The sequence below is a fragment of the Mustela lutreola genome, chromosome 1 (genome assembly GCF_030435805.1).
Source record: "Mustela lutreola isolate mMusLut2 chromosome 1, mMusLut2.pri, whole genome shotgun sequence".
NCBI classification, from domain to species: domain Eukaryota; kingdom Metazoa; phylum Chordata; class Mammalia; order Carnivora; family Mustelidae; genus Mustela; species Mustela lutreola.
Window position 1 is genome coordinate 284,174,505 of NC_081290.1, and position 23,859 is coordinate 284,198,363.

Below are 23,859 nucleotides of genomic sequence, written 5' to 3' on the forward strand. Positions count from 1 at the left end.
TTAAGCAAGTCTCGACCTCTCAGCCTGTTATTCTCAGCTGTAAAATCACAATAGTAATCATCATCATCATCATCGTCTGAATTGCAGAGCTGCTGTGGGAATGAAATGAAGCCCTTGGCAGCTTAGACACACCCAGAGCACTCACTCAACCTTACCTACTAATGTCTCCGTGATGTCCTGTTAATTAGGGTCCTTATGGGAAGACTGTTGAGATCTTTTATGCTCTTCCCACTAGTAAACGCCAGAGGGCGACATAGACGGCGGGACCCCGGCCACAAGCCGGCCTGACGCCGCGCCACCACTGGCCACGCGGTGGCGCTAAGCCACAGGATGTCTGATTCTTCTGCAGAGTTTGAGGCGCGGGGAGAGCTGTCGGAATGGGAGGGGAGATGGGGGCAAAGGGGAACCCTGAGACTTGAGAAACCCTAAACCAAAGGATCAAGGGTCCCTGGACCATGTAGCTTCCGGATTTTAGGGCCATAAAGGATCATTTGGGAAAGAATGGGTTTTGGAGTCTTTTTGCTTATGAGGGCGCCCCCTTCCCCGCAGCGCCAGATCTGCATCCCCTTCCCCGGGGCAGCCTGGGCGCTGACGGCGCGAGCGTTCGTCTCTGCGTGCTCCTCCTCTCCTCGCTCTAGCTCATTCATCTGCGGCCGCGGTACGCCGTTGCCACGGAGACGTGATGCAGGCGGGGGTGGTGGGGGGGAGGGAGGGAGGCCCCGGGTGACGTCTGAGCTGCTAGCGGCTTGTCTCCCGCGGCCTCCCAATTCTTGCCTATTTTGGAAGAGAGCCGCAGCCCTTCTGCTGATGCGCGCGCGCTGGCGCCTTTTAAAGGCAACCGGCGGAGTGGCGGCTCCGCTAGAGCCCGGGAGCTGCCCCCGCCCCCGAGCCGCGAGCCCCGCGCGGAGCCTGGGCCCGGGAAGCCCCCCGCGCCATACACCCCACCCCCATTCTAGCGCCCTTCACTCACTTTAGGGGAATTCCAACCATGGAGAAAGGGGGTCCTGCCCTGGCCCCTCGTCCCCCTCTTCCTCCCTCCAACAGGGCAGACTCTTCTTCGATAGGAGACTTGGAAGGAAACGAGATGCCAGGCCTAGCGCGTTTGGGGATCCTCTCTGGACAAGGCCACAGAGTGAAAACACCAGGTGAGAACGTCACTAACCGCGGGGCTACCCCGGGTCTCTGGAGATCCACGTCCCCTCCAGCTTCCTGCCTTAGCCTTTTTCTCCTCGGGCTCAGCCTGGGGCCGATTAGGATCTAACTGGAAGGCCCTTGACCAGTTTCTCCAGCCCACTCATTAAACTGAAAGGGAAACTGAGGCCCAGAGAAGGGTAGTGACTTGACCAGGGTCACATGGTGTGTTCCTGGAGAGCGGTGAGCCAGAGCCCAGAGAAGCGGACTTCCTAGCCGGAGGTCAGTCTCGTGTTTCTTCACCTTGAGAATAGCTGACACAGTGCGCCTGCCTCTGGCCCTTGCCCCGAACCCGGCTGCAGAGCCAGACGGCTCCCCCTCCAGCTTGGCCTCCGCTGCTGCTTCTTCCCCAGGACAGTCCAGATCTAGGTGGGCTTTCTGGATTGTTGATCACTCTAGATAAGCTTCAGGATCCCAAGGACGCTATGGCCAACCAACCAGGTTGCTACTTGCAAACGTCTGCTTCCATCGAAGGCTTCCTACAGCTCACCAGCTCTCTGGAACTTTCTGGGGCCAAACCTCTTCCAGACTGCTGACAAGCACTTGTTAGTTTCTGGATGGATGTATGGCCTGCGGGCTCTGGCCAGGCTCCCCAGAGCCATGTGGACCCAGCTCTTCGGACTCCCGTGCCCAGTCCTGATGCCCGCACTCTCCCTGTAGCACCCACAAGGGTGTTTGACCAGAACTCCCTGAAGACAGCTGTGAAGTGCTCTACATGCCCAGGGTACTGTATACATTCCAGACATCCCTGGGCCCTGACTCTGGACCAGGGCTGGGGACCCAGGGGTGCATCCGACCCAGCCTGGATGTGAACACCATGTCTGGCAAAGGAGAGAGGTTCCTGCTCTGGAGCAGTGAGCCCCGGAATCCTGAATGGCTCTTCCAAGGGGTATCCATTGCCAGAGCCAAGCCTTTGATGCACAGAAGGGGAAACTGAGGCATCCCTCCGAGAGACACTATTTGCCAAGGTCCCACAGCAAGTCAACGCATTGTGGAGACTAGTTTCCAGAACACCGCCTCTTGGCCTGGGCAGGGAAATCTGCATCCTGATCCCAGCAGCTAGACTTTGAGAGGTGCACAAAGCCAGGCACCCGGTTGAGGGTCCACCTTTACTAAATGACGGCTGCGCCACCTGGACCATTCTCTGTACTAGAGCCTCAGTCACCCAAGGGGGATGACTAAGGGGTTCCCACTGCAACTGTGAGCCTGGGATTCTATGAAATGTGGTGTTTTTCCAGGCTGTGGCAACCCTCTCTGGCGGTCTGTGGGACACTGCTGGCGTGTTTTCCTCCCGTCAGCTTGACGCTAAGGAGTGCCGTGAGGAGATCGTAGTTGCTTCAGCCATGGTCTATGCAGACCACACTGGGATGACCTGGGAATCTGTTTTACACACTTTGAAGCCCTTTGGATCCCTCCAATGGTAAGTCCCCTTGGTGCACTTGGCACAGACCTGTAAATAGCCTCTGACGGGATGGGTTTGGAGGAGGAAAACCAGAGGGTCAGTGCCAGTACCTGCTACCACCCATGTCCACACAGGCCAGGCCTCCAAGGCCCAAGGTGGCCCTACTTGTCCAGGGCTGAGGGCTTAGTTCCCTGGGAGACTTCAGGCCCACCTAGACCCTAGCACTAGGTACATGGGCTCTTCCCACCTGAAGCCGGGTCTCGGGGAGCAGCATTCAACCTCCAAACCTGAGACGCACTAGCCAGCTGAGCCCTGGGCCCAGAGATGCTCACAATGCCAGATATGGGAGGTTCCTTCCAGGCCAAGTGGTCCAACCCACTGCCACTGCCAGTTTGCAAACAGGGAAACTGAGCCCAGAGAGGGGAAGGAGCTTGCATAACACCCAAGCTGGCTGGCAGCAGGGCTACAACCAGAATCTTGGTCTCCTCTCCAGGACTCTCCCCTGCATCAAACACAATCCACTGAGATCTAGGCTGAGCCCACCTCCGATTCTGCAGAACCTTGACAATCCTTGACAGAAGGCTCTTCCAGCTCACCCCCTGGGTATGCTAGGTGATTCACGAGCTTTCCCTTCAGCCGGATGGTCTTTTCTCCGAAAGCTTCCTGGTGTTCCCTCCCCATATGCCCAGGCTTCATCTTCTCCTGCTTCCAGGATCTGCTCCGCCATAACTGCAGCTACCCCTTTCCTGCCATGGTTCAACCAGCTCCCTGCAGCTCCAGCATTTCCAGGGATGGGGACCATCACTCCCCCTGCTCTCGGGAGTCTCTTCTTGGTTGCTCCTCCGGCTTCCCCTCTGTCACTGGCTAGTCCCAGGCCTGCTGCTTTCCTGTGGTCACCCCAGCCTTGAGCCCCATCAGTCACTCCTGAGCTCCTGTGGGCCAGGCCTTGGAGACTTCCTCTTTGTATAGGGCCAGTGGGAATAAAAAGAACCCATATGTGGCAGGTTGCCATGACGTTTGAGTGACATAAGGCACGCATTAGGTATATAAGGTGCAGGTAAGTGCTGCATCAGTGAACTCTTGTGTGGCAAGGTGTGTTCAGGTGATAAGCAGATCCTTGGAGCCGGGGCCTGTGGTGGCCTAAACACCACAGAAGAGGGAGGGGGCCCGGAGGAATTTGGGGTAACTGGGAGTGATAGGAATCAGAAGTGTTTTAAGTTGGGGAATAAGTTGGTTAGGTTGGCTTCTAGAAAAATCCAAGGGGAGCTCAGTCGCTGAGCACTGAAAGAGCTCACGGGGCCTCCATCCTGGACGTGCTGAGGACTGTGGGATCCAGTGGCGCCTGGGGAAGGGTCATGTCGGGACCCAGGCCAGAGCCCACACAGATTTTGTGCGCATCTCTCAACTTTTCCAGGACCCCAGCTGTCATCTTTGTCTTTTTCTTTGGAACTGCCGCAGCTCTTAGCCTGGCCCAGCCCATCTGCTACTCTCAGACCAGGCTGGGCCAAGGCTACAAAAAGCCAGTGGGTGTCCAGGCGCTGGTTCCACACTTACAGTGACAGAGCCTGTACTATGTCCTCAAGCAGCACATGCCATGTCTTCAAGACTTGCTCAAAATTCCATTTTTCATGAAGGTGAAATAACGATGACTGGCATTCCTTCATTCAGCATTTATTATGTTCCTTTCGTGGGGCAGGCATCATTCCAATTGCTTTAATAATTTAACTCATTAAAATTTTGAGGGAATCCTTGGATGCAGGAGCTGTTCTTCTCCTCACATCCCTGTTTAACAGATGGGTAAACAGAGTCATGAAATGTTGTCAACTGCCCAATGTGAAGGAGCCAGGACTCCACATGGGCATTGGCTCCAGAGTCCCCAACTGGACCCCCATCCTCTCTTGCCTCTCTGAACCTCAGGCTCCCTCCCACTTACCTGCCCACAGCCCCCTTGTAGTCCTGCCCTTAGCACAGGAGCCAAGCCTCCTGGTCAAGGTGGGGGCCCTGCTGCCCTCAGCAGAGGCTTCCCCCTCTTCATCTTCACTCCCCACACCTGTTAACACAGCCTCTGGCTCTGATGGCTCCTTCTGTGGCTACCTGTCCCCATCTGGGCTCTCCTTTATGATTGCATTCCTCTGTGTACCCTGCTCCACACAAGAAGGCACAGTTTGACCTCATCCAGCAACTCAGCTCAATCACACCTCCACAGGGGGGCCACCCCAAACTCCATGGGCTCAGTCAGTCCTCCTCTAGCTTCTCCCCACACATGCTGCCTGTCTTCTTGACGGCAGTCATTTCAATGGCTTCATGGAGTTCCCACTTTCTCACCAGCCTGGACGCTCCATGAACTTAAGACCAGGCCCGTGTTTCCACACTCTGTGCCAGGGCCTAGCACAGAGCCTGGCACAAACCCAGCGCTCAGGTGTGTGCGCATGAATGAAATACATACATGGGCCCTGCTCTGGGCCGGGTCTTATGCCAGATGCTGTGACTGTGGGGAGGAGACGGAGGTGCTGGTGGGGAGACAGACAAGTAAACAAGCAATGATGGTACAGGATGAGAAATGCACTGATGCAGAAATAGGAGAGGCTGGGGTAGCATTGGGGAAGGGCCCCGGACCCAACAAGAGGAAGAGCCGAGCAAGGAGGAATTCACCATTTGGCGGGGGGTGGGGGGGGCGGTGGCGGGAGACCGTGGTGCAGAAGACTCTGAAACTGGGCTGAACTAATAAATGAATGGTGGAGAGTCTGTCTCCTCCTCCAGACCCCCAGCTCCTCATTGGGCCCCTGCTGTGCACTTAAAGAACCTTTTCGGTGATAGATTTTCCTCCCCTCCTTGGAATACGGCTGTTCTGACATGCTCTTCATTGTATGACTTGTGGCCCCTTTTCTCTGCCCTGCCTCAGGTCCTCGCCCAGAGCAGTTTCATCTCTTCCCACCTGGCTACACTCTCCCACCCACTGCATGGTTCCCTGCCCCTCACCTTCTCGGCTCAGCCCACTCACCCGGCTCTGACCGTCTCAATGTGTGGGTGCCAGCATGTACCCTCTTCACATGAGCTTTGTTGATTTCATAACCATAAATAGATAAAATGTTCTGAATATCTCCCTGTGCAAGTAGATTGGGGGAGTGATCACATAATGAAAAGGCCTTGGGAGAAAGAAAACAGGCTTCGAAGATGCAGCTGAACAAAAGACAGCCGCTGCTCAGACCAGGTCTACATAAGGATTATGCTTCCACTCCACAGATGGGCAAACTCTAGACCTGAGCCTGGGAAGATGCTTCAGAATCTGCTAGAAAACTTTGGTGTGGTTTAAAACCCAAGAACAGTCTCGTAAAAATGCAAGGAAGTAGGGATGCTTGGGTGGTTCAGGCAGTTAAGCATCTGCCTTTGGCTCGGGTCATGATCCCAGGGTCCTGGGATTGAGTCCTACATTGAGCAAGGAGCTTCTTCTCCCTCCCCCTGCTTGTGCACTCTCTCTCTCTCTCTCTCTCAGATAAATAAATAAAATCTTTTTAAAAATGGAAAGAAGTGGAAATCAAGAAACCTGGTTTCTAATTTTAGAATCATTTCATTCTAGCTGTGTGACACTGGGAAAGTTAACTAAATCTATCTGAGAAGAGAAACCTCTCTGAGGTTTAACTAAACCTTTCTTCCCCCTTGGTCAGATTGAAGACTCAAGGAGGCCCAAGATCCCATAATATCATAATTTTCTTACCACCAGGGCTTTCTGTCCTCCTGAAAATACCTTCATCACCAACTATGGGATGTCCTTCTTCCCAAAATGTAGTCCTGAGACTGAGGTTGGAGTAAGGATGGAGTGGAGTATCCTGACCCTTTATTGCCAAATCCAACCCTTGTTGCCATGGCAACAGGAAGTGGACCATCACTCCTGCATGGAGATGCTCCATGGGGGCTAGAAGCCAGTAAGAAGCCTAGCCCATGGAGCCTCCCAATCTCTCTTCTCTTGAGGAGTGTAGGAACATTACTGCTTTCTGGCATTTGGAAGAGTGAAGGCAGATAAAATGATAGCTTGGTATGCCCTGGGCCCAGAGAGCTTCTGGCTGAGAAGGAGAGAGTTGGAGATAGTCCTAGTGTGAACTCATTTTCCTCTAAAAGATGGAAAACTTTCTCTGCAAAGGGTCAGTTTGTAAATACTTTAGGCTTTCCAAGGCACATTTTCTCTGTTGTGACTGCTCAACCCTGCCCCTGTAGGGTGAAAACAGCCATAGACAATAAATAAATAAATGCATGTGGCTGTGGGCCAGTGACTTTATTTACACAAACACTCAGTGGGCAAGATTCAGCATGCTAGCCAGAGTCTGCAGACTCCTACTGTTCGCTACAGTGCAAGAGAAAGAGCTGGGAGCAGGAACTAGGCTTAAGGCTCAGAATCACCAATGACTTGTTGTGTGACTTTGGGTAAGTCACTGTCTGTGCCTGATCCTTAGTTTCACCATCTATCAAATGACTATAACAATAGCAGTCAGATTTGCCATGAAAATTGGCCTAACAAGTCAGAGCAAATCTCAAATCTTTCATCTCTCTGCTCCATCACTTCAAGTAGAGCTAACTCCCTTCCCAAGGCCATGTCCTTGTCTGCTAAGGGTGGCAGCAGTCCACTGGAAGGAAGAGGTGTTTCTCTCTAGAGTCGGATTATCAGTCTGGCTTCCCAACTTCCAGCCTCAAGTGACCCCATTTCTGCAGCAAGCCAGGCACAGGAGGAAACAAGGAATCCCTTCTTTTCCACCATCCAGTCATTTGGCAGGAAGCTACAGTTCACTTGAGAAAGTGATGTGGCTGCAGTGGCTGGTGGCCAGGCCTTACAGGAGGCCTTTGAGACTCAAAGTTAGGAAAGGTGAGCTTCAGTGCTCCCTAGAGCATTTACCTATGGCCCCAGCTTCCCTGAGGTACATGTCAAGTAGCCACAGCTCTAATCTGGTGGTGATGGCAGGTCCATCTACTGCATTAATGGACCATTCTTGAGCCATCTTCTCCACCTGTCTGGTTTGACCACCAGGAGATCCTGCATCCTTAAGCATCTTGTCTTCTGCTCTGAAGACCCATTAAGTGATTCTCTACCCCACAGTCCCTCCTTCCTTTCCTTTTTCTTTCTCTTTCTCATCACAAACACATTTGTTCAGGGTAAGACAGGATACACTTCAACAACCCTCTGCCAGGAAAGATACTTGACCCAAGTATCCAGAAAAGCAGCCCTAACCAGGAGTCTCCATGCCGTTCTAAAGAAGCAGACCCCCCATTACTAGTCATCCTCCATCTCCTTCTCAGGGGGCCACCATCCCCAAAATCTCTAGAAAAGATACACTTCTCTTTGAGAATGGTTGAGGGTTGATGTCTTTCTAGGTCCCCAATAAAGCTATGCAAGACAGGGCCAGGGGATCTCACAGCCTGTTCTTGCTATAAAAAGACCTTTTTCAGAAAAAAATAATAAAGAAAGAAATCAGCCAATCCGTCCTCAATGCCATCACCTCTTCTTGGTGATTTTTCGGGGAAGGAGTGGGCGGGTTGCCATGGCAACAGATGCAAAGAGCTTGTCTCAGTAAAGAAGGGACCTTGATATTTTTTTCTCTCTCTCATTCTCTCTCAGTTGTGTGTGTATGTGTGTGTGTGCGTGCTGCGCATGCCTGTGCCCACACCAGGAATTTTTTTTTAGAACTAAAGAAAGCCCTTCTCTTCCCTCAGCTCCCCAAATATGGAGCGATGGAAAACCACTTACTCCTGCAGGCCGGGGAAGATTCAGGATAATTCAAGAAAAAAGGGAGAGGTCATATGGGGCTCCCTTCCTCCATCTTTTTTACTAGAGATCACATGCAATACAGACTTTCACCAATGGTTGGGGGTCAAGTGTTGGAAAGAAAGGAAGGTGCCAGGTGAAGAAATGTAAGGGATACGTTGTGCAAAAGCCCAATGAGTGATATCAGAGAGGGCAACAGAAGGTGCATTGAGGTTGGGGATGCATGCAAATTCACATTCTCCATTGAATGCTGAGAAAGAAAGGCACAGAGCAGGCTCACATATAGATGCAAACACACAGACAGGGAGGCACACAGAAAACTGCAAACATATGAACACATACACAAACATAGAACTACATACAGCACAGGAAGTGGAGGACATTTTTTACAAAGACAGATACAGATGCAGGCATAGGCAAGTGCATAGGTATACAGGGATACAGACACACAGCTACAAAGACACATGCAGACAGACGCAGACGTACAAATACAGTCACAGTCAAATGGACAGATGGACACATGCACACCCTCAGTCTGGCTCCCTCTCTTCAACTGCCCAAGAATTACTAAACAGCAGTGCATAGCTGAGAATACTGCAGGCTCAAACCATGGGGTTTAGCGGGGTGGCTCCTGTTCTCCCCATTCCTTCTGCACATTCACCCCTAAGCCCCTATTTTTTTAAGTAGTCTCCACACCCAGCATGGAGTACAATGCAGGCCTCAAACTCAGGACCCTGAGATCAAGGCCTGAACTGAGATGAAGAGTTAGATGCTCAACTGACTGAGCCACCCAGACACCCCAGCCAAAGCCCCTCTTTCAATTCACTTCTTGCCCATTTTCCCATAGCCAATGGGCTCTGATTCCTCCCCCATCTCAAGCTTCCAATTCTTAGCCTGTTCTGTTCTGCTGCTGCTGCTGCCTGCCGATTCAAGGAGGGGGAGAGTGGGGTGACTCAGCCTGGCCGGGATGACTCACACTGCCAGTATTTTTAGCAGCGGCCAGGAGCTCTCTAGCGTGCCAGCCGCCCCCCTCCTCCTGCTTGCTATTTTGGAACCGTCACTGGTGATATAAATAGCTCCTCTCCCACGGCCTGAAGCTGCTGCCAAGCTATTTTTGGTTCTGCTCAGTTAAAAATAGCTTCACGGAGGTGGGAGGCAAGGGGAGTGGGAGCTGGCCTAGGGAGAAGAGACATTGGGGCACACAGAGCTTCTCAACTTGAATTAGAATGGGTGAAATAGGATGAGCCCTTCTCGTCCCCCTCCCTTATCCTTTTCTAGACCCTTCTTTCCTTCCAGAGGGACTTCCCCCCAGCCCATTCTGGAAAAATGCAAGGATTCTTCCCTTGAGCTAGTTCTTCTCTCATGCTAATTTTACTCTTCCAGCTCAGAAGCCTTGGGACCCTAACCCCCCCCCCCCATTCATCCTCTAAGGAGATTAAATAACTGGGACCTCATTCTGAGGCTTGTGTGAACTCAAGCTCTTCTTTAATCATGGCCAAATTATTTTTCCGGGTGATTTTTTTTCAGAACCATGGACAGCGGTCAGTGCCCCATTCTCTGTTCAGCTCCTTGGAGACTGGATGGACAAGACCAACAGTTCTTATCCTAGAAGGGGATGCTAAGATTGTCTCCCAGCCAAGGCTAAAGCATCACTAGGTGAAGAAATCAGGAACACTGCCCCCGATTTTCATACAAGAATGGTCCAAAGATCATTGGACCAAAGGGCTTGTCCAAACAGAAGCTTGAGGGAGGGGTGGGTGGGTGCACCAGAGGTCAGATACAGATGGAAGTGGAACAGAGGTGTACTTCCTGAGGGAATTATTTCTCTGTAATCCAGATAAATAGGGTTAGAAATAGTGGCAGGCAGACAGGCACACACACCTCTTCCCTTCCTCCCAGTCGCACCACTGAACACAGGATGGATGATGGAGATGGCCCCAACCTCTGCCAAAATGGCACAAAAGGTCACGACTGGGTGCCCGGATGCCTTCTTCTGAGACACACTTCTCCTCAGCTGTCTTCTGCCCCTACTCTGTCTCTCTTGCCACCACATTTCCTCAAAGGGATGAGGAGTTTCTTGACCCCAAATTTTGCTTTGACCCCAAAGTTTATCTCCACCCTTCCTATGTGACTTTCTACCATCAGGCCAGACCCTCTCCCCCAATTTTTAAGTGGTCTTATTTTCAGCCTCTTCATACTTTCACACAGATCCTTAGTCTACCATAAGATTTCACATAAAATGTCCCCTAGACCACAGCCTTCTCCTTTTATGGAAGTCTAGGGGAAAGAAAGGATCCCCTCAGCCCCTGTGGACAGCAACTAACTGTGCTGAAAAGAGAAAAAAAGAAAGAAGAAGATAGAGGGCAAAGGTGACAGGATGTGGAGACAAAACTGATGAAGAGAGGCGGGGAATCTGGAGAGAGTAGAAGGGGAAATTTTTCTTGGGGGGGGGGGTTCAAAGCTGAAACAGAACACCAGGCAGGCAATGAGATTCATAAACTAGTCGGGGCCGAAGGAGGACGATGTGGAGAGTTGAAGGTTAAGAGACAGAACAAGGAGTCCTAGTGCGGAAGATGGGGAGGGGGTTGGAGAGGGGTACGGAGGACAGCCCGACGGAACTACGGGGTCCCTGGCAGGTGCAGGGATCTCGGATGGTGCAGCACAGCCCCCTCGTTTCTTTGCTGCTTCCCAATCTTCCCCGCCAGAGACGGGGGGAGCCCTCCGGAGCGGTGCGGAGGCAGCCAGGCCCCGCCCGCCGCCGCCGCCGCCGCGGCAGCCGCCGGAGGATTCCTGTCCTAATATGGAGCTGGGATTCCCCCGGCCCCGCCCCCGCCCCCGGCCCGCCGGGAGACCGAGGCTTGCAGTCGGGCGGGGGGAACCGCTCGCTCTGGGGGCTGGCAACGGGGTGGGGGAAGGGATACCTAGGTGCAGACCGAGATCCTCACGGTGCCCTGGGACCCTGCCTCAGTTTCCCTTGTTAGTGACTGCAGTTAATGAGTTGACAGGGAAACCGAGAATCACTGCAGACTACAGCGTTGGTGTTGGCGTTGCTATTCTTGGTTGTGGGAAACTAGAACCAAGGCCAAATTCAGCCAGTCCCTCTCCCTCAGGACCCCCTTTTCACCCCACCCTAGAGACTTAGACTTCCATGTAATGCCCCCCGCTAAATGCCAAGACCTGTGTTTCGAAAGGGTTGGGGGAGGAGATTTGTTCTTTGAAAGTGACTAAGGGAATCCCAGATTGAGTAATCCCTAGAGAGAAACCTCAGCTGCGACCCATCCCACAGAGGCCAAGGAGGGTCCTACTTCTCCACGTGTGAACGTGACCTTTGTCTGGCGAATAGCAGGGAAGAATTTGTAGACGACCCCGCGCCTCCCCCATTCCTTATCACCTTAGAAAAACTGATGTCGGAAATAGTCCCTCCCTCCCCTCTACAGACTCTCCTGCCAGGGGCTTCAGACTGCCCTAACCCTTGCCCTTGTCCCTTCCCTCAGCTGAATACATTTGGACCCCTGGCGCCCTGCACCCCCTTTCAGGGTTTCCTAGCGCAGCGCCTGCTTCTCAGCTCAGCTGCTGCCAGCCGCGGCCCCCTCCGCAGCCTCCGTTCTCCCCCTCCTCCCGTCCCCCCTCCCGCTCTCATTCTACGTCATGGGATGACGTTGGGAGCCAGGGAGGGAGGAGGAGCGCTCCCCCCTCCCCAGGCAGCGGCTCCCGCTGCAGCTTGCTTAGCCCAGCCTCCTGCTTTCCCGCCCCCCCTTTCTCTAAAGCGAGCCCCCCACGCCTAGCAGGAGCTATATAAGGCGGAACGAAGCAGGCGACGGGGGCAGCGCAGCCGAGCGGAGCCCAGGAGAGGAGAGAGAAGGAGAGAGAGAGCCTGAGCGAGAGACGGGGAAGCAAGAAGGAAGAAGCCACCGGTGCGTCTGGACCGGAGCGCAGGTGTTCGGAGCACCGGAGCTGGAGCTCTGCAGCCGCTAGTCATGTACCGCTCCACCAAGGGCGCCTCCAAGGCGCGCCGCGACCAGATCAACGCTGAGATCCGGAACCTCAAGGAGCTGCTGCCTCTGGCCGAAGCGGACAAGGTCCGGCTGTCCTACCTGCACATTATGAGCCTTGCTTGCATCTACACCCGCAAGGGCGTCTTCTTCGCTGGAGGTGAGCAAACCGGGGCTGCTGGAAACTGGGAGCAATGGAGCTAAGGGAACCCACGGAGACTGCTGCATGTCCAGGGCAGTGTGGCGGAGAGCTGGGGAGAGAAGGGAGACTTGGGGAACTCAGGACTTCCTACTTTTCCTTATGAGCTCTGTTCAGACCTCGCCTTAGTTCTAGATGTGGGTAAGAGCCTGGATAAGGTCCCCGGTGCCAGACTTACGGAAGGAGGAGAGCCAGGAAAGAATGGCCCTAGTTCCCACAAGCGCAGAGGCGCTCCAGGAGCCCGGGAAGTTGCAGGGATGGATACCAAAACCCGGGCAAGTGCTTCCACGGTTGTCTACGAGGAAAGTGGGCTGTTCTGCCGCCTTTGCAGCGCTGTCCGCGGTGCTGATAGCGCGACCGTGCAGCAAGGCGCTGCCCGCGGTGCTGAGCACCCAGTCGGTTTTTGAGCGCTGTCCGTGGGTCTGAAATTCGGGGCTAAGAAAGATCCAGCCCCGACTTAGGAGTCAAAGGGCTCTCTGGCTAGGGAGATCCAGCAACAGGTTCCCTGGAAAGAGCTGCAGGCAGCGGGTCAACAGGTTCGTGCAGAGGCAGGTTCATGAAAAATTCCTCCGGATTTTCTGAAACTCAGTCCATGCTTTCCTCACTTACGCTTTGCCTCCCAGTTTTACTCCTGACCCACCATGTCTTCTTACCCTGCAGGCACTCCTCTGGCGGGCCCCACAGGACTTCTCTCATCTCAAGAGCTTGAAGACATAGTGGCGGCACTACCTGGATTTCTACTCGTGTTCACAGCAGAGGGAAAGCTACTTTATCTGTCTGAGAGTGTGAGCGAACATCTGGGCCACTCCATGGTGAGTGGTTAGAGTCCTCTCAATTTAGGCTGGGGTGCATATGGGACACAATGAGTTTTCCACTTTTGAGAATCTGAGAATTACTGAGGAGAGGGGGGGTTATACCTTGACAGACGCTATGTATCAAGGATTGGCCCTTGCTTCCTTCATGAAATATCATCTCCTCTCTTCTTCACCTTTTTTCAGGTGGACCTGGTTGCCCAGGGTGACAGTATCTATGACATCATTGACCCAGCTGACCACCTAACTGTGCGCCAGCAGCTCACTCTGCCCTCTGCCCTGGACACTGGTAAGAATCCCTTCTCCCTCCCTCAATTAAACCTCCTTCCTGCTTCCCTGCTCCTCCCCACCTGCTATGTCTTGCAACGATCCACCTTCTTATCAGTTTTTCTCTTCATGTACCTAGATCGCCTCTTCCGCTGTCGCTTCAACACCTCCAAGTCTCTCAGGCGCCAGAGTGCAGGCAACAAACTGGTGCTTATTCGAGGCCGATTCCATGCTCATCCGCCTGGAGCCTACTGGGCAGGAAACCCCGTTTTTACAGCTTTCTGTGCCCCACTGGAACCAAGACCTCGTCCTGGTCCTGGCCCTGGCCCTGCTTCACTCTTCCTGGCCATGTTCCAGAGCCGTCATGCTAAGGACCTGGCCCTACTGGACATCTCTGAGAGGTAAGCCAAGAACATTCAGACTCCAAAAGGAAGGCAAGCCAGAGATGAGGGGACCCTAGATTCTGGAGTCAGGGGCAGGGAGGATGGGGTATAAGGGGGCAGAGGGCCTGGGAGGGAGTGAGATGCCTTGGTATAAAGCAGGGAAAACAGAAAGCTGACCTCACCCTTTCCACCTTCCCAGTGTCCTAATCTACCTGGGCTTTGAGCGCAGTGAACTGCTCTGTAAATCATGGTATGGACTTCTGCACCCTGAGGACCTGGCCCACGCTTCTGCTCAACACTACCGCCTGTGTGAGTGTCCAGAGAGGCTGGGGACAAGACAGGGAGCTGGGAAAGGTGATGGGAGACCCAACCAAGAAGGGCTGTGTTCAAGACTTAGCTGGGGAGATGCCAGAGGCCAACAATTTTGGATACTATAGGATGAACTTTAGGGTAAGGAGTCAAAGTGAGAATAGAATCAGAACTGGGGGACTCCAAGTGGTGAGGTCAAGGTGGGGAGCTGAGTGGTGCAGGTCAGGGTAGTCAGAAATAGAGATGTCATTGATATCCCAATTCAGTGGAGAGGCCAGAAAAGGGGGAGTTCAGGTGTTGTTGCCTGATGGACGTCCTAATTCTTCATATCTTCTTTCCCTTCAGTGGCTGAGAGTGGAGATATTCAGGCAGAGATGGTCGTGAGACTGCAAGCCAAGCCTGGAGGCTGGGCATGGATTTATTGCCTGTTATACTCAGAAGGTCCAGAGGGCCCCATTACTGCTAATAACTACCCAATCAGGTGAGCTGCACTGCAGGGGCTTGGAGGACAGCTGAGATGGACATAGAGGAGATACAAATCGGGGAACTTCTCTGGGAAAGACCACCAAGCCCTTACCATCTGCCTCTTCTCTCCTCTCCAGTGACACGGAAGCCTGGAGCCTCCGCCAGCAGCTGAATTCTGAAAATACCCAGGCAGCCTATGTCCTGGGCACCCCAACAATGCTGCCCTCATTCCCTGAGAACATCCTCTCCCAAGAGCAATGTTCCAGCCCCAACCCACTCTTCACCCCAGCCCTGGGGGTTCCCAGAAGCACCAATTTCCCTAGTGCTCCAGAACTGGGTGCTGCTTCAACATCAGAAGAGCTTCCCCAATCCCAAAAAGAGCTGGGTTTTAGTTACCTGGCATTCCCGTCTGGCTCTCAGCCTTCTCTTCAAGCAGACCTGAGCAAGGATCTTGTGTGCACCCCACCCTACACTCCTCACCAGCCAGGAGGCTGTGCCTTCCTCTTCAGCCTCCACGAGCCCTTCCAGACCCACCTGTCCACTCCTTCCAGCTCTCTCCAAGAACAGCTGACTCCAAGCACCGCAACATTTTCTGATCAACTGACGCCCAGCAGTGCAACCTTCCCAGATCCACTGACCAGCCCACTTCAGGGCCAGCTGACCGAAACCTCAGCCAGAAGCTATGAAGATCAATTGACTCCCTGCACCTCTGCCTTCCCAGACCAGCTCCTTCCCAGCACTGCTACCTTCCCAGAGTCTCTGGGCAGCCCCGCCCATGAGCAGCTGACTCCTCCCAGCACAGCATTTCAAGCACACCTCAACAGCCCCAGCCAAACTTTCCCAGAGCAACTGAGCCCCAATCCCACCAAGACTTACTTCACCCAGGAGGGATGCAGTTTTCTCTATGAGAAGTTGCCCCCAAGTCCTAGCAGCCCTGGTAATGGGGACTGCACGCTCCTGGCCTTAGCCCAGCTGCGGGGACCCCTCTCTGTGGACGTCCCTCTGGTGCCCGAAGGCCTGCTTACACCTGAGGCCTCTCCAGTCAAGCAGAGTTTCTTCCACTACTCTGAGAAGGAGCAGAATGAGATAGACCGCCTCATCCAGCAGATCAGCCAGTTGGCTCAGGGCATGGACAGGCCCTTCTCAGCTGAGGCTGGCACGGGTGGCCTGGAGCCACTTGGAGGTCTGGAACCCCTGGACTCCAACCTGTCCCTTCCGGGGGCTGGTCCCCCTGTGCTCAGCCTGGACCTGAAACCCTGGAAATGCCAGGAGCTGGATTTCCTGGCTGACCCTGATAACATATTCCTGGAAGAGACGCCCGTGGAAGACATCTTCATGGATCTCTCTACCCCAGACCCCAATGGGGAATGGAGTTCAGGGGATCCTGAGGCAGCGGTCCCAGGAGGGGCCTCACCGCCTTGCAACAACCTGTCCCCAGAAGACCAGAGCTTCCTGGAGGACCTGGCCACATACGAAACCGCCTTTGAGACAGGTGTCTCAGCGTTCCCCTACGATGGGTTTACTGATGAGTTGCATCAACTCCAGAGCCAAGTTCAAGACAGCTTCCACGAAGGTGAGTCCGGCCAAAGTGTTTGGGACCCTAAGTCCCTGCCCCATCAATGAGATGCTGGTAGAATTAGACGAGTAAAAATTCCCCTTTCTGTACCTTAATTTTATTAAAGGCATAACAACCTTTACTGCCCAGGGTAGTAGAAGAGAAGAAGAGAAGAACTAGAAAAAAACTTAGCATAGACGTTCTGGACAAGTAGGCCTAGAGGGCAGGGGTCAGGGATGAGGCATAAAGTGCAAGAGAATCCTTGGTTAATGGCTTGTTCTTCTTCATTCTGTGAGGGACCTAGATCAGCCATCACCACCTATTTCACAGGTGAAGAAAACGAAAGTCCCAGAGTTAAAGGAACTTGCTTAAGGTCATACAACCAACTGAGGGAAGAGGGATTAGAGTTCTATCTCAGTATTCCTGCCCCCTAAAGTGAATACAGAGCAAGAGTTTGCAAGAGTTTGGGAAAGGAGGAAAGTGAAACTCAGCCCCTGGCCCATTGGAAGCTCCTTGCCCATGGCTCCCTCCTTTCCTAAACAGTAGTCGTAGTTTCACTCCCTCACCCAGACTGGTCCCTTCTCCTGCTGAGCCTCTGGTGGTCACTCAGTCATTGGACCAACATAACTGAGGCCTGTGCTATGTGCCGACAGTGTGCCGCATCCTCAACCTGTTTTCCCCAATGATCTTACTGACTGTCATCTCTCTCTCTCTCTCTCTCTCTCCAGATGGAAGTGGAGGGGAACCAACGTTTTGAATAAGTCTGTGACTTAACGTCGTCAAGTATGGCATATTGTCATCAAGACGTGGAGCCGCTCTCCACCCCCCCGGGACTGTTGGGGGGATTCTGGGGGCCAGAGGGGGATATATCTGATTCCCCAGGCCCTGCAGGATGTTGGGGGGGGGAGGTGGGAGGGCAAGGGAGGGGAGCTTCTTTTTAAAACTTAGAGACTTCAAGCAATCCCAATTTCCATTTCAATCTGTATTCACTCGTAGTGAGTTTCCTTGAATGGGATTTCAAGCGGAGAATGGGGGAGTCTCACTTCCCCACCCCCCGCACTACCCCATGGGCCTGGGCCAGTTCTCCACTCCTGGGGGGCCAAGCCACCCCTGGGCCTTGGTGGGGGAAAGGCAGCGCCCACCTGGGCCAGCCTGTGCCCTCAGGGGCTCTTGACACCCACGTAGAATTCTCTACACACCAGTAACGGGATTTCAATTCCGATGGACTCTGCCGCCCTGGCGGCCCTTCTTGTGACTTTTGCGCCCCGCGCCTGGGGTGGGGGGCGCGAAGAGACGCTACGTTCCTTTCCGATGGAGGAAGGCAGACCTGCCGCTGTCACACGTGTGCTTGCACGAGTGCGTGTACCCGGTGCGGGACTCACCCGGCTGCCAGGCTGCCTGGGTCTGCCCAGGTGGCCACTGCGTGGTGCTGCGGTGACTTTGTAGCCAACTTTATAATAAAGTCCAGTTTGCCTTTTTGGTACCATGGTGTCATGCACTGCTCTGAAAAAGGAAGGGTGGGGCTCGGAGAAGGTTGGGAGGCCCAGGTGGGAGTCTGCAGCTCAGGAGGCAAAGTCTGGACCTACTGAGAGCCCTGGGGTTTCCTCCTTCACTCACGCACTCATTCATTCCTTCACTCAACACGAGCGTGCAGGGTGTGGCCCACTCTGTGCTAGAAGCTGGAGAGTTTGGAGCCCAAACAGATGCAGCCTCTTGCCTTCAAGATGTTTTGGCATAAAATATTAGAGGGTATTGGAGCCTCCTTCCTGCTCCAGGCTCACAGTGCTCACAATGTGGGAGGGAGCAGAAGGGCTTGGGGATGGGCAGGGGATTCAACTTGACATTTTCCAGCACATGGGTTTGAAGTTCCAGAACATGAGTCTGTCTTCAGCCTGGTCCTGCAGGGAAGCAACTTCCCTTTGGGGCTCTGCATCTTCTCGCTGGAAATGATAACCACCTGCGTTATCTCTGATAGGACTTTCCGTGGATAAACACTTTCACATCCCTTGTTCACTACAATAAAGCCTCTAGACAGGCATATTAGCACCATTTCACCAATGGAGAAACTGCGGATCTCAGGTAACAAGTGATTTGCCCCACACAGGTGGGCAACATACCCACATCAATGCATCTGAGTTCTGGGGGGTCCTCTCTGTTCCCAAAGCTGCTGAATCACCATCTCATATTGTCCCATTCCAGAGCACCTGAGAAGGTCAGACTTGGGCTGGGGCAGGATCCTCTTTCCCTCCAGGTCTACAAGCTAGAGAAGACCCCCAGCTTGGGTGTGGAATATAAAATATAACTAACTGGGTCAAGAGAAAAACTTTTCAAAAATGCTATTTTCCTCCAAACTTGAGTGCCCAATGGCCACAGGGTGTGGTGGCAGGCGGGAGAATGAAAAAAGAGACAGACCTGGATTCAAATCCCACCTCCAACAATTTTTTGCTGAGTGAGACCTGAGCCTTGGTTTCTTCACAGGTAAAACGGGACTGAAGGAAAAGGTGTGAACTTCTCAAAGATGTTGCTAGAACTCGACTGGGTCTTTATAAGCTGAGGAGTACAGAACAGACTTAGCTTATTAAAGTGAGTTAGAAAGCACTGGTGACCATCGAGTCTCAGAGAAGTTTCTTTCTCAAGGAGAGGAAGGACACTCCAGTCGTCCTCCAGTGAAATACTGGGCTGGACTCCAGGAGCTGAGGTCATGACACTGAGAATCCCCTAAATTTCCTCTCATTCCAAATCCTCCAGCCCCAGGATCATGCCCTTGAGAGGGTCCCACAGGAAGGAAGACATTCCAGGGACCTGTCATCCCTTTTGCACCTTGGATTTATCCTTGGGAGAAACAGGAAAGGCAAAGTCTTGCCCTCTGCCTTCCTGTGCATCTGTCCTCCCACTTGGGCAGAAGAACTGAACTGTAAGCCCCAGGACCTGGTCTTAGCTTCCCTCCCCTGAGGCACCATGCACAGACAGGGCTGAGTTCATAGCAGGCACACGAGAAATATTTGACTGAGAGGACCATTTCTGAAGAGCAGTCCAAGGCTTTGAGTAGAAAGTCACCAATTTCTACCCCAAAAACTTGTTCCTGAGTTCCCCAGAAGGCAAAAGGTTGTAACTCTCAGCTTCAAATTATAAGTGAACATAAGCTCAAGACACACACTAGAGTCCCATCTAAAAACCTCCCTGGTGGTCATCAAAAAGGAAAGAAAAATCTGAGAAGCTGTAAACAGTCGGAGGATCCTAAAAAAATTACAGTGAGATACGCAGTGTTATTCTGGATGGGATCCCGGGACAGAAAAAGACAGAGGTTAAAAAGAGAGAGAGAGGGAGGAATCCAATAAATTATGGACTCTAGTTAATAATAATGTATCAGTATTGGCTCATTAATTGTGACAAGTGTACCAATAAGTGTAAGATGTTAATAATGGCAGAAATAATAGGCATGGAGTATATTTAACTTTCCTATGACTCTGTATCTATGCTGAAATTAAAAGTTTTTTAAAAAGTAAAAATCAAATAAATGAAAATTTAAAAATTTAAATATATGAGAAAAAAGAATCACCTTACTGGTGGTTTTCTTGGTGGCAGGTGATAGCGTTTTAATGAGGAGGCACCGGGGAACATCCCGAACCAGAGGTCCCCGGGAGGCGCCAGCGCTGTCCAGCACAGAGAAAAAAAAATAGGAAAGCCAACTCCTCCCCCTGCTGGACAGAGAGGGATCTGTTTCTGTTCTCCCCAGCAAGGTCCCTGTGGCTCAGAGAATCACAACTAGAAACAAATGGATGTACTGAGTCTGGGAGAGAGGAAAGGACTTGCACGATGGCTCTCCCGGAGTCACTGCAGAAGCCAGCTCTACTCTCAGCCAAGTCTCTTCCCACCAGTCCCAACTCTGGCCTGAGAGCAGAAGGTAGGAGAAAGGGCTCAAGTTTTGGGGTCAAAGACTGAGTTCAAGTGTTGACTCCGCAGCTTCGTTTTTCCATGTGATAAAAACTTGCAATACCTGTATGTGCCAGAAAATGTGCTGCGTGCTGGGGACACAGTGGTGCACAGGACAGACAAGGTCGCTGGACCCACAGAGCTCATGTTCTAGTTGTGGGGAGACATAACAAAAAATAAACAAGCATTCTAAAGAGTGCACAGAATGTACAATAAGGGAAAGCATCAGGGTCCGGTGATAGAGAACCACAGCTCTAGTCTGGACACTCACCTAACTTAGAGTGGTGTCAGAAAAAAATTTTGTAGGGAGTTAACATTAGGGTGCCTGGCTGGCTCAGTCAGTGGTGTCTGCCTTCAGCTGAGGTTATGATCCCAGGGTCCTGGGATCAAGCCCCAGGTCAGGCTCCCTGCTCAGTGGGGAGTCTGTTTCTCCTTCTGCCTGCTGCTCCCCGCGCTTGTGCTCTCTTCCTTTCTCTCTCTAATAAATAAATAAAATCTCTCTAAAAAAAAAAAAAAGGAAAATAAAATTTTTGTAAGGAGGTAACATTGGGGCACCCGTCTGGCTCAATCAGTAGAGCGTGTGACTTTTGATCTCAGGTTGTGAGTTCAAACTCTCCATTGAGTGTAGAGATTACTTTTGAAAACTTTAAAAATATTTAAAAAAAATAAGGAGTTAACATCGGGCTATGACCTAAAAGGTGAGAAACAGAAATAAGAATGTTCCAGACCAAAGGAAGGCCAGAGAAGAGGTGTTTAAAAGAAAAGATGTGACCTGTTTAAGGAATAGCGAGGACATCAGTGTGGCTGGGTCAAGGTCAGCAAAGGGAAAAGATTATCAAGGGTGTCGACTGGTAAGAAGCTCAGACTTGATTTCACATGGAATAGGAATCCATTGAGTACACTTGAGCAGGTGAATGACATGATATGATTACACGTTTAAGCATCCCTCTGGCTGTTGTGTGCGGAATGTAGAAACAACAGCTACAATTACTAAAATCCCAGAGAGGAGAGAGCCTTTTCATGTGTGAGTTGACAGTCCCATCATCTTCTTCCCTGGAGAAATGTTCCTATTCTGGGTGCAGGCTGATTGGTTTAGTCCTCACAGAGGGAATCCACTGGTAATGAGTTTTGGGGTGGCCAGCAGGGACTGGTGTAATGGATTGGAAATTAGAGGATCCCCCAAATGCATGGTCTGTTTTCCCCCATGGAATAGTTGCTATATTCCAGACTGGGGTGTGGAAAGACTGGATGACTGAGAGGAAAGCTAAAAGAAAAAAAAAATCCCCCCTAGTCTCATGGTGCTAAAGACAAAAGACGCTTAAGAGGCAGAGAGCCTGTCCGAACACATGGTCAGTCTCCCCATCAAGACAATTGCCAGATTCCAAACCTGCATGGGAAGGAATGCTAAGCTCAAATTCCCTGAGGGGCAGAATGGAATTCCCCCTAGTCTTTCAGAGCTGAAGAAAAATGGCCCTTTCACACTGCAAAAGCACTTCAATGGCAGAAGAATAGTTTTTTCAACAAATGGTACAAGTTAGATATCCTTGGGGCGGGGGTGGATGAGGGAGGGAAGAATATTAATCTAAGCCTGACATCTTTTACAAAAATTAATTCAACAAAACAAAAACAAAAATTAACTCAAAATGGGTCACAGATTTAAATGTAAAACATAATTATACTGTGGATATGGTTTAAGAGGACATGGCCATTAAAAAAAAAAGTTTTTATGGTGCAGACAGAGAGTTAAACAAAACAAAACAACATAACAACTATAAAATATAAAACTTGTAGAAGAAGGGACACCTGGGTGGCTCAGTGGGTTAAGCCTCTGCCTTTGGCTCAGGTCCTGATCCCAGGGTCCTGGGATCAAGCCCCGAATCAGGCTCTCTGCTCAGCAGGGAACCTGCTTCCCTCCCCCCGTCTCTGCCCGCCTCTCTGCCTACTTGTGATCTCCGTCTGTCAAATATATAAATGAAATCTTTAAAAAAAAAGTTTTTTTTAAAAAGTTGTAGAAGAAAACACAAAAGAAAATCCTAGGTACTTAGGTACTAGGGGCTGGGTGAAGAGGTCTTAGTTGTGACACAAACAGCAAGATCCATCAAAGAAAAAATTTTTGAAAAATCGGCTTCATTGAAATTCAAAAGTTTTCTCTGTGAAAGATCTTGTTCAGAGGATAAAATGACAAGCTACTCAGTGGGAGAGAATATTTTCAAACCACATAACTGACAAAAGACTCCTACCTAAAACTCTTGAGACACACAGTAAAAACAAAACAAAACAACAAAAACAAAAACAATCTATGAGAAAACAGACAAAAGACATGAAGACACATCTCACCAAAGAACATATATGTATAATATATATATGCATAAGCCCATGAAAAGATACTCAACAATACTAACCACTAGGAAAACATAAATTAAGAGCACAATGAGATACACTAACCGCCTATCAGAAGGACTAAAGACGAACGATGACGATGGTAACATGAGGTACTGGTGAGAATGTGCAGAAACTGGATCTCTCCCGTGTTGCTGCTTGGCATGTGACATGATACAGTTACTCTGAAAAGAAATTTTGCCATTTCTTAAAACACTAAACATACACTTACTATACAACTCAACAATTGTGCTCTTTGACATTTGTCTGGAGGAATGAAAATTCTGGTCTTTCAGGCATGATCCTAAGAGCTTTATTTGTGATAATAAAAAAGTGGAAACAACAAAATGCCTTCAACAGATGGATGATGGACAGGCTGGTACATCCATGCGTGGGGATTCTATTTAGCGATAAAAAGGAATGAGCTACTGATACACGATGACTTAGATGGATCTTAAAGACATTATGCCAAGGGGCGCCTGGCTGGCTCAGTTGGTGGAACATGTGACTCGATCTTGGGGTTGTGAGTTCAAGCCCTACATTAGGTGTAGAGATTACTTAAAATCTTTTTTGGAAAAAAAAAAAAAAGGCATTCCATTTACTATAGCACCAAGAAACATAAGATACCTGGGAATAAACCTAACCAAAGAGGTAAGGAATTTGTACTCAAGGAACTACAGAACATTCATGAAAGAAATTGAAGAATAAGACACAAAAAGATGGAAGACCACTCCATGCTCTTAGATCAGAAGAATAAACACTGTTAAAATGTCTATATTGCCTAGAGCAATCTATACTTTTAATGCCATTCCAATGAAAATTCCACCGGTATTTTTCAAAGAGCTGGAGCAAATAATCCTAAAATTTGTATGAAATCAGAAGAGACCCCGAATTGCTAAGGAAATGTTGAAAAAGAAAAACAAAACTGGCAGCATCACACTACCTGATTTCAAGCTTTACTACAAAGTTGTGATCACCAAGACAGCATGGTACTGGCATAAAAACAGACACATAGGCCAGTGGAACACAGTAGAGAGCCCAGATATGGACCCTCAACTCTATGGTCAAATAATCTTCGACAAAGCAGGAAAAAATATGCAGTGGAAAAAAGACAGTCTCTTCAATAAATGGTGCTTGGAAAATTGGACAGCTATATGCAGAAGAATGAACCTCGACCATTCTCTTACACCATACACAAAGATAAACTCAAAATGGATAAA

General features: G+C 50.9%; 1 protein-coding gene and 1 long non-coding RNA gene across 4 annotated transcripts; both read left to right on the forward strand.

The window, feature by feature from the left end:
* The first annotated feature begins 769 nt into the window (after window positions 1-769).
* Window positions 770-6,002, forward strand: LOC131815988 (uncharacterized). Of its 2 annotated transcripts, none has more exons than XR_009347913.1 (3): window positions 770-1,145; window positions 2,430-2,611; window positions 5,496-6,002. It is a non-coding gene; the product is annotated as an uncharacterized LOC131815988 (long non-coding RNA). The 2 variants fall into 2 exon arrangements; XR_009347912.1 differs by lacking the exon at window positions 5,496-6,002 and adding an exon at window positions 3,087-4,193.
* A 6,104-nt stretch (window positions 6,003-12,106) lies between these two features.
* NPAS4 (neuronal PAS domain protein 4) lies at window positions 12,107-17,789 on the forward strand. 2 transcript variants are annotated; one of them, XM_059148243.1, is made up of 8 exons: window positions 12,107-12,497; window positions 13,197-13,348; window positions 13,535-13,637; window positions 13,755-14,016; window positions 14,198-14,307; window positions 14,653-14,788; window positions 14,910-16,345; window positions 17,056-17,789. In XM_059148243.1, the coding sequence occupies exons 1-8, from the start codon at window positions 12,323-12,325 to the stop codon at window positions 17,082-17,084; spliced, it is 2,403 nt and encodes an 800-aa protein (XP_059004226.1). In that variant the 5' UTR covers window positions 12,107-12,322; the 3' UTR covers window positions 17,085-17,789. The 2 variants fall into 2 exon arrangements, with proteins under 2 accessions (XP_059004226.1, XP_059004234.1); XM_059148251.1 differs by lacking the exons at window positions 12,107-12,497; window positions 13,197-13,348; window positions 13,535-13,637; window positions 14,198-14,307 and having other exon boundaries at window positions 13,845-14,016.
* The last annotated feature ends 6,070 nt before the right edge of the window (window positions 17,790-23,859 follow it).